The sequence below is a fragment of the Etheostoma spectabile genome, unplaced genomic scaffold (genome assembly GCF_008692095.1).
Source record: "Etheostoma spectabile isolate EspeVRDwgs_2016 unplaced genomic scaffold, UIUC_Espe_1.0 scaffold00019226, whole genome shotgun sequence".
Taxonomy (NCBI): domain Eukaryota; kingdom Metazoa; phylum Chordata; class Actinopteri; order Perciformes; family Percidae; genus Etheostoma; species Etheostoma spectabile.
Window position 1 is genome coordinate 1 of NW_022604753.1, and position 10,073 is coordinate 10,073.

Sequence of the window (10,073 nt, forward strand, 5' to 3'; positions counted from 1 at the left end):
ATTTTAATGGTTTCGGGAATAGGCGCACAAAAATGCGCGCTAGCGCCACTACAATATTATGAAAATTCAGCCCCTGCACTACGTTTATCGTAGACTCACGAAACTTGGTACACATATTATCATGCCAGGGCGGACATAAAACTCCATGGTAGCCCCCCCCCTAAACCCAACAGGAAGTCCGCCATTTTGTTTTGAATGTGCGAAATTAGTGCGATTTTGCCATTTCCACATGTCGTACTTTAACGAACTCCTCCTAGAGCTTTCGTCCGATCATCTTCAAACTTGGTGTGTGTCATCTTAACTGTTTAACGATGAAAAGTTATTAAAAGAAAAACTTTTCGTCATAGGGCGTGGCCGTGGCGGGGCGGCCATTTTGTGCGATTCGCCACCAAAACAGGAAGTGGGTGTAACTTGAGCGTACGTTGTCCGATTGGTTTGAACTTTCCACGATTCATCAGAGTCCGCCCTGACGACATCTACACGCCGCTATTGGGCTCAAAGTCATAGCGCCCCCTAGTGGCAACAGGAAGTAGTCCTAAAGACAAGGTGCTATACTTTAACGAACTCCGCCTAGAGATTTCATCCGATCATCTTCAAACCTTGGTGTGTATCATCCTAAGATGTTACCGATGAAAAGTTATTAAAAGAAAAAACTTTTTCGTCTATACGGTGTGGGCGTGCATGGCGTCCATCTTGAGTGTGTAGCAATGAAGATGAAATTGGCGTAACTACAGTGTACGTTGTCGTATCTGCTGAATTCCCACAAACACCAAGAGTCCAGGCCTGAGGACACCTACAGGCCAATATGGAGTTTTGGAGATAGCGCCACATCTGGCACAAGAAAATGCCTTATGTGACAAACTCATCCGATTTACATGAAACTTAGAATGTGTGGTCTACATGTGATACGAGGCGCCCCTATATTATGACCACCCCAGTCACTCAGGCCACGCCCCCTTTCATAACATTTGAACCGTGTAACATAGATACTATGGAGGTGTCATTGACTCAGCACAGACTTCCTTTTTATTGTGATGTTTGACCCGCCCCCCTATGTCGGGGCCACGCCCCCTTTCCCAGATAGGAGCTGTATGACGTATAGGCTTGTGTGAGGTATCAATGAACTCAGCATAGACTTACCTTTTTCATTGGTGATTTTGACCCGCCCCTTTATGATGCGGCCACGCCCCCTTTCACGATAGTGACCTTATGACTTATAGGCTTGTGTGAGGTATCAATACAGCAGCAGAGACTTCCTTTTTCATTGGTGATGTTTGACACGCCCTCTTATGATGCGACCACGCCCCCTTCACGGATAATGACGGGTAATGACGTATAGGCTTGTGTGAGGTATCAGTGAACTCAGCAGGGAGTTCACTTTTCATTGGTGACGATTTTCAGGGTACGAGTGACGCGCAAATGCGCGTCGCAAGGAGAGGCGTCCGCCAGTAACCCCGACTGGCGGGGTTAGCGAGGGCCCTCCATCGCTGCTTGCAGCTTTAATTATATTATTCTTTCTTTCTTTTTCGCCAAAATGAATTGCCTTTTTGGAGACTTATCATATTCAAACTCTCCAAATTTGGCGGTCGCATCAAGTTGGTGAAAATACGTATTTTAATGTTTCGGGAATAGGCGCACAAAAAATGGCTCGCTAGCGCCACCTACAATATTACGAAAATTCAGCCCCTGCACTACGTTTAAGTAGAGTCACGAAACTTGGTACACATATGTATCATGGCAGGGCGGACATAAAACTCCATGGTAGCCCCCCCTAAACCCAACAGGGAGTCCGCCATTTTGTTTTGAATGAATGTGCGAAATTAGTGCGATTTTGCCCATTTCCACATGTCGTACTTTGACGAACTCCTCCTAGAGCTTTCGTCCGTCATCTTCAAACTTGGTGTGTGTCATCTTAACATGTTAACGATGAAAAGTTATTAAAAGAAAAACTTTTCGTCATAGGGCGTGGCCGTGGAGGGGCGGCCATTTTGTGCGATTCGCCACCGAAACAGGAAGTGGGTGTAACTCGAGCGTACGTTGTCCGATTAGCTCGAACTTTCACGATTCATCAGAGTCCGCCCCTGGCGACATCTACACGCCGCTATTGGCTCAAAGTCATAGCGCCCCCTAGTGGCAGCAGGAAGTAGCCTAAAAGACAAGGTGCTATACTTTAACGAACCCATCCTAGAGATTTCATCCGATCATCTTCAAACTTGGTCCGTATCATCGTAATTGTTGACGACGAAAAGTTATTAAAAGAAAAACTTTTCGTCATACGGTGTGGGCGTGCATGGCGGCCAGTTTGGGTTTTAGCGATGAAGATGAAATTGGCTGTAACTACAGTGTACGTTGTCGTATCTGCTTGAAATTTCCCACAATCACCAAGAGTCCAGGCCTGAGGACACTACAGGCCAATATGGAGTTTTGGAGATAGCGCCACCATCTGGCAACAGAAATATGCCTTATAACAGAAGTGAGTGTAACTTGAGTGGACATTGTCCGATTGCCTCAAAACTTTCCAGGTTTCATCAGAGTCCGGCCCTGACGACATCTACATGCCGAATTCGCTCAAAGTTGTAGCGCCCCCTAGTGGCAACAGGAAGTAGTCCTAAAAGACAAGGTGCTATACTTTAACGAACTCCTCCTAGAGATTTTCATCCGATCAACTTCAAACTTGGTGTGATCATCTTAAGATGTTGAAGATGAAAAGTTATTAAAAGAAAAAACTTTTCGTCATACGGTGTGGGCGTGGCATGACGGCCATTTTGCGTTTAAGCGATCACTGTTTTAAATGGCTGTAACTACAGTGTACTTTGTCATCTGGTTGAAACTTTTCAGGATTTCATCAGTGTCCGCCCTGACGACATCTACACTCCGAAATTCGCTCAAAGTCATAGCGCCCCTAGTGGCAACAGGAAGTAGGCCATAAAAGACACTTGCTATACTTTAACGAACTCCTCCTAGAGATTTTATCCGATCAACTTCAAACTTGGTCTGTGTCATCTTAAGATGTTGAAGATGAAAAGTTATTAAAAGAAAAACGTTTCGTCATACGGTGTGGGCGTGGCATGGCGGCCATCTTGAGTGTTTAGCAATGAAGAATTAAGTGGCTGTAACTACAGTGTACGTTGTCGTATCTGCTTGAAATTTCCCACAAACACCAAGAGTCCAGGCCTGAAGACACCTACAGGCCAATATGGACTTTTGGAGATAGCGCCAACACCTGGCAACAGGAAATAAGCCTTATATGACAAACATCATCCGATTTACATGAAACTTAGAACGTGTGGTCTACATGTGATACTGAGGCGGCCCCTATATTATGACCACGCCCAGTCACTCAGGCCACGCCCCCTTTCATAATATTTGAACCGTTTAACGTAGATACTTATGTGAGGTGTCATTGAACTCAGCAGAGACTTTCCTTTTTATTGGTGATGTTTGACCCGCCCCCCTATGATGTGGCCACGCCCCCTTTCCCAGATAAGGAGCTGTATGACGTATAGGCTTGTGTGAGGTATCAATGAACTCAGCAGAGACTTCCTTTTTTATTGGTGATGTTTGACACGCCCCACTATGATGCGGCCACGCCCCCTTTCACAGATAGTGAGTTGTATGACGTATAGGCTCGTGTAAGGTATCAATGAACTCAGCAGAGACTTCCTTTTTTATGGGTGATGTTTGACCCGCCCCTATATGATGCGGCCACGCCCCCTTTCCCAGATAATGACTTGTATGACGTATAGGCTTGTGTGAGGTATCAATGAACTCAGCAGAGACTTCCTTTTTCATTGGTGATGTTTGACCCGCCCCTTTATGATGCGGCCACGCCCCCTTTCACAGATAGTGACCTGTATGACGTGTAGGCTTGTGTGAGGTATCAATGAACTCAGCAGAGAGTTCCTTTTTCATTGGTGATGTTTGACACGCCCTCTTATGATGCGGCCACGCCCCCTTTCACGGATAATGACGTGTATGACGTATAGGCTTGTGTGAGGTATCAGGGAACTCAGCAGGGAGTTCACTTTTCATTGGCGACGATTTTCAGGGTACGAGTAACGCGCAAATGCGCGGTCGCAAGGAGAGGCGTCCGCCGGTAACCCCGACTGGCGCGGGTTAGCGAGGGCCCTCCATCGCTGCTTGCAGCTTTAATTATTATTGTTTCTAGATATAATATCAGAGAAAAAGGACCGCCTTGCATTCCTCAGTTCCAAATTATAAATGCGAAGTCTCTCTTTATAGGTGTTATAATGGACAGGAGATTTGTTTTTCGCCACCTTCGTTCAGCTTCCTACACTCTCTTTTTCTGTTCTCACCAGTAGGACATTTCTCCATGGAGATCTTTCTTACCAGAGACAACTTTGACCTTAGCGAGAGCAATGGCATCAATAACATTTGTAATTTTACAGTTGAAATTATCTACAAGCTCAGTGACTGAGAGCCCAGAGAGCCCAGAGAGGGCTGGTGTGGAGGAGAAAATCTGTATATATGTGTCACTGGTGTTTTCAGTGATATACCGTTTTCTGATTATCTTTGTTTGGACACTTTAAGGCACAGAGATAGTGCCGTTAAAGAAAACACAGGAATGATCTGAGAGAGCAACGTCAGTCACCAAAACCTTGGAAATGTTCAGACCCTTGGAGACAATCAAGTCCAGAGTGTGTCCTTATTGTGAGTGGGCTCTGTCACATGCTGAGTCAGTCCATAGTTCTCAAAAACACAACACAGTTCTTTGGTCCCCCTGTCCTGGGGGTTGTCAACATGAATGTTAAAATCACCCGCAATGATTACACAATCAAAGTTAATACAGATTATATACAGCAGTTCAGTGAAGTCATCAATGAAGGTTGCACAATATTTAGGTGGCCTGTAGATAATTAGAAATATCGCTTGAGGGGAAGATCTTAATTGAAGAGCAACATATTCAAAAGAAACAAAATTTCCATAACATATTTTCGTACAGTGGAATGAGTCATTAAACAAAATAACAACTCCACCTCTTTCTTATTCACTCTATTCTCACTCATAAAACTGAAGTTAGGGGGAGCTGACTCGATGAGAACAGCAGCACTGTTATTATGGTCTAACCAGGTTTCAGTTAAAAACATAAAATCTAGATTGTGCTTAATAATAAAATCATTGATTAAAATGATTTTCCTGCCAAAGACCTGACGTTTAGTAAAGCTAGTGTTAGTGTGTTTTCATTTTTTGGGAAAGGCTGTAGCTGACGAGGAATGGATGCTAAATTTGCTAAGTTTGCAGTTAAGTGCTTATTCACCATTCTTTTCTATTACCTATCACAACATAAATTGAGGAAGAATTGAATCCACAGGGCCCGGCTTGTCTTGGAAAAGTCATTTGTATCACTAGTCCTGCAGCCAAGGCCCAGCACATATTAGATGGTGTTTGCTAGAATTTGTACACAAGCGTCCTTATCAGTCTGGGGGGAAGGAGTTTTCTGACATCTGGTAGTGGTGCTTGGCGTTTTACTTTGCCTGGGGTTGAGCCATGGGGGTAGGAAGGGGTGTATAATTTCTGGGAAATAAGGGAAAGGGTGTGTGGAGACATCAGTAGAGACAGCGATGAATCCTCAGAAGGTTCGGGGTGGGAAGGTTTGAGGGGTGCTGGACGGGTGAAGAGGGGAGTGAGGTTTCGTGTCTCTGCTCTCTGGTCTCCCATGGTCAAATCTTTGCACAGGTGGGGCTGTGCTGGATCACTGCCGCACTTTGTTGTGTCTTTGTCAGGTTCATAACACTTTACTTACTAAATAATGACGGTCAAGCAAGAAAACGAGACTCAGAAGGCAATGAGCAGTTAATTGACAGTTGCAAAAGGGAAGCTACCACGAGAGCAGCCTTTCCGCAGCGCAGCTCTAGTGGAAACTTCAACAATTTCTCTGGCAGCTCTGTCCTTTATTCAAACACACACAGAAGATTCACAGGTGTTGATGTAAGGAGGGGTCTAATGCCTACGCCAGAGACCCTGGGCTGGCATGTACCTCGGATCTAAGGCTCTTGTTATCTTCTGTGATATGCAACAGCGGGACATTTATTGCCTTTTGTTTAGGCAGCAGCGACTGAAGAAACACAGACACGGCTTGAAAGAAACATGGTATTGTTAAATGTGCATATAATAATAAGCATGAAAGTTATAAATGAAAGTCATAATATTTTAAGACACTAATGCAGAGAAATATGAAATAAAGACTTATAAAAATGATTTCTCTGTCATTTTCCCTCCTGTTGTACATTTAACAAACTCTCCAGTTTATGGTTTTCATAATCACATCATCACATGTACTCACAAGAAGGCTGTACTCTCATCAAGGAGAAGGCGAAAACCTTTCTTTTGAAAGGAAAAATCCTCCTCGACCCTCCCTTAGGAGCGGCCGCCCTTTTGGCCAAGACAAGTTCAAAAGTATTGTTTACAGGGGGTTTAATACATCACCATTTTGCATTGAGCCACAGTCATACTGGTCAGGATTGGCATAGAGTGGTGGTATTGAACATGTGCATAGTTGGTCAATGCTTGAGACATAACACCTTGTATCAGAGTATGAACACAGGGCATTACACATCCTAGCACTATGAAGATTATTACCAGTACGGTTCCAAGGGGAAGACACTGCGTTTGGCGCGTGGAAGGTGGTGGAGCGTTACCATGTACGAGTGTTCTGCCGGTTCTACTAGAGCGCAACGACCCTCCCACTATATTGGTAAATCCAGATACATATAGGAGCCACATAGCCATTGAGACCTAGCTGTCCGTATACCCCCATGCATCAGGAGCCTGAAAATAGGGTACACAAGTCGTACCAGGTGTTGCCTGGGTTGTGTTCAATGTGCCATACCATAGGTTCAAATCAAAAGAGGAATTGTAAGTCACTTCGTAGTCTCTCATAGCCTCGTTGACGAGCATACTATGAGATAGTGGATACTGGTTTCCGTCCCTTTGTTGTGGCCTCCGGTCGCAGTCAGCGACATGCAGAGGGCCAGTAGGACAGAACAAACCCATCCCTTGTGAGCACCCATAGCTGGGAGTAGAGTTTCAGATGGTTTCTTCGGGCGGACAAGGGTTTTGATACCGTCCGACTTCCAACCTACTCAGGGTGTGGGAATGGAATGATCTTTTTACAGTGACTTTGGTGTATCCACGTGGATCGTTCAGCAATTTTTACTGCTGTGGGCGTGGTGATGAGCACGGTGTACGGCCCCTCCCACTTTGGCGATGACCAGCACTTCCTCTTTATCACTTTTTATCAGCACTTGGTCACCTGGCTGGAGTCTCTGCACCTGGGGAGACAGAGGGGGAGAGGTAGGCAGATTACATGCACTTTGAACACTCCTATCTCTAAACACTTTGCACATCCACTCCGCTAGGAGGGCCCCTGGGTCATCACTTTTCTCTGCCCAGGGGACCCCTTCCCACAAAGGTAATACAAATGGCCTGCCATGAACCACTTCAAAAGGTGTCAGTCCTGTAGAGTTTGGCGTTATTCTCATGTACAACTCTACCAGGGGAAGACACTCTGGCCATGGCTTTCCTGTCTGTTCCATAGTTTTCTTTAGCCTATTTTTTACTGTGCCGTTAGTCCTCTCAACCAACCCGGCACGTTGCGGATGGTATGAACAATGTTTTCTTAGTGCTATGCCTAGGTGTTGTCCTAGCAATGCCACTGTCTCATTTACAAAATGTGGCCCATTATCACTCCAAATGATTTTTGGGATGCCATACTGTGGTAACTTTTTCACCTACTTCGGCAACCTGTACATTCAGGCTGTCACTTCCTGCTGGCAGCCATGCTTCATCTGCATCCTTTCCGGTGTAATTTCCTCTCACTCTGGTCCAGTTATGTCCAAAACACATTTGCAGAGCTTTGGTTGCTTCGTAACCGTTCAATTGGTACGAGGCCATTAACTGTTTGAAGTTGGTTACCCATTCCTGGGCATCTTTTGTAGGGTCTCCTAACCCTTTACAGGCTTCAGTCATTTCTGTGTTTGTCCATGGGCGATACACTCTAATAGTGCGGGCTTGATCTCCATCTTCTCCGTAGTGGGGGTTTGCCACTTCCATCATGGGGAAACTATGACTAGGATTTTCTTCTAGATCTGGTGGTGGATTTTTGGTCGCTGGGAGGCGCTGGAGGGGGCTGAGGTCAGGATAGTCTCTTCTTTTGATACAGGCAGATGTCTGATTTAACAGTAGGCTTGGATGCTTTTTTCATTTCTCTCTTTTTCTTTTCTCCCTGCCTTGTTCTGTCCCCCAGGGGTGTTCCAGGCTTTGGCAGCCCTCCCACAGCACCGCCTACTTCTTTCTCCTCCTCGTCCTCGCTCTCCTCCCCTTCCTCTTCGGCCTCGTCATCATTCGGTTTGTGGGGGAGTGCCGCCTCATGCTGCTGTGCGGGTGGGTGGGGCTGTTGGAGCTGCTGCGGGGGCTTTTTCCGTCTTCTCAGTCCAGTCTCATCATCTGGATGTATTTTTAAAGCCGCTATAGTACATTCTGCATCTGGACCTTTTTTTAACTCTTTCTCCTTTTTATTTCTCTCAATCTCCGTCTCCCTTTTTCCTGCCTGGTCTCTCCACATTCTTACAGCCCACAACTCTCGCTGTATCTTCCGTCGCTTTTTTTCCTTAACTGCAACCCTCTCTTCTACACACAATCGCTCTAATAAACTATTTACAGCTGTCAACCTGAGTTTTCCATCAAAACCATATTTATCTGTCCATTCCTTTACAAATTCTACGCTTCCCGGGAAGGTTTTTTTCATGTATATCACATCTGTAGGAACGGTGACACTCTGTTTCTGACCCATCTTCCCTAATCTACGTCACAACGCACAAATCCCACAATAAATAGCCTAGCTGCGCTGCACCAACCTGTTGCCTTGGTCTAAGCAAAATCCCACAAAGAACCACGCGTTATCACAATAAACCGCTGTGCAGCACCAACCTTATTATTATTATTATTTTCTTTTTATTTTCTTTTATTTTTTTTCCAATGTTGAATAAAATAAAGTTCAAATGTTCCACCACCATACAATCACACATGCCCTCATGTACAAAGATGCATGCTGAAGTTGGGTCCGAAAAGATGATCCAAATTAGTGATTCAATGGTGTGGGCGCCATATCACGCTGTGTAATTACCATTGTTTGTCTCAGAAAGGTAGATCAAAACAAGCCCTTCTGTTCTCTTACCTACCCCCCTCTCTCCCACGGTCTCTGCCAAATGGTTTAGATCAAAAGACAATTAACATATAGACACCGTTTGCTCCACAAGAAAGAAGAAACTTCCTGTCTCCCACCACCTGGTGTCTTAGACTGAGATAAGACACTGGAATGCTGATTTACTGTATTCTGTCAGACCTTCTCACTAACATGATAATTACCTTTTGATCTGTGTGTGAAAACAACCCCAAAGGGGAGAGTTAGAGCATATTCCCAATTGGACCCAAACCTTCTTCTTCAGAGATTTAAACGAAACACGAAGCCAGTTACTTTCAACACAAACAAATAGCAAATGGTCACAAACAACACAACAACTCGCTATGAATCAACACACATAGCGTAATAGCAAAAACACAAAACAGTAACCCGCTATGAATCAACACACATAGCGTAATAACAAAAACACAAAACAGTAACCCGCTATGAATCAACACACATAGCGTAATAACAAAAACACAAAACAGTAACCCGCTATGAATCAACACACATAGCGTAATAACAAAAACACAAAACAGTAACTTCAACAAGACACAAGATAGCGCTATTAATAAAGCATGTGATCACCCTGCCGAACTTCTGAATATTCAGAATGGCTTCAAGACATTTAACCGGTTTCCCGCCGGGGAAAATGTCGCTTTGGAAATATCAACTGATATTTCCTGTTATCTGCTCCAGCTGTGTCCCAGACCGAAAATAAACACCAACTTTACACCTACTTCAAGCTTTATATCTGGCCCCAGGCAACAGAATATATTACTCAATATAGTCCCAGACAGTAAGAATAAACATCAATGATACTTTCACTTAGCTAGCAATAACGGGACTTCAGGCCCCCTGTGCACCTTTC

At 44.7% G+C, this 10,073-nt stretch overlaps 1 protein-coding gene across 1 annotated transcript; it reads right to left on the bottom strand.

Annotated features, from left to right (window-relative positions):
* Positions 1 to 7,771: 7,771 nt before the first annotated feature.
* Positions 7,772 to 8,126, bottom strand: LOC116684173 (uncharacterized; the record flags this gene model as incomplete). The annotated part of the gene is given in 1 exon segment (XM_032510062.1): positions 7,772 to 8,126. A coding segment is annotated over 1 exon segment (305 nt), but the record flags the coding sequence as incomplete, so codon positions are not given.
* Between the last annotated feature and the right edge of the window lie 1,947 nt (positions 8,127 to 10,073).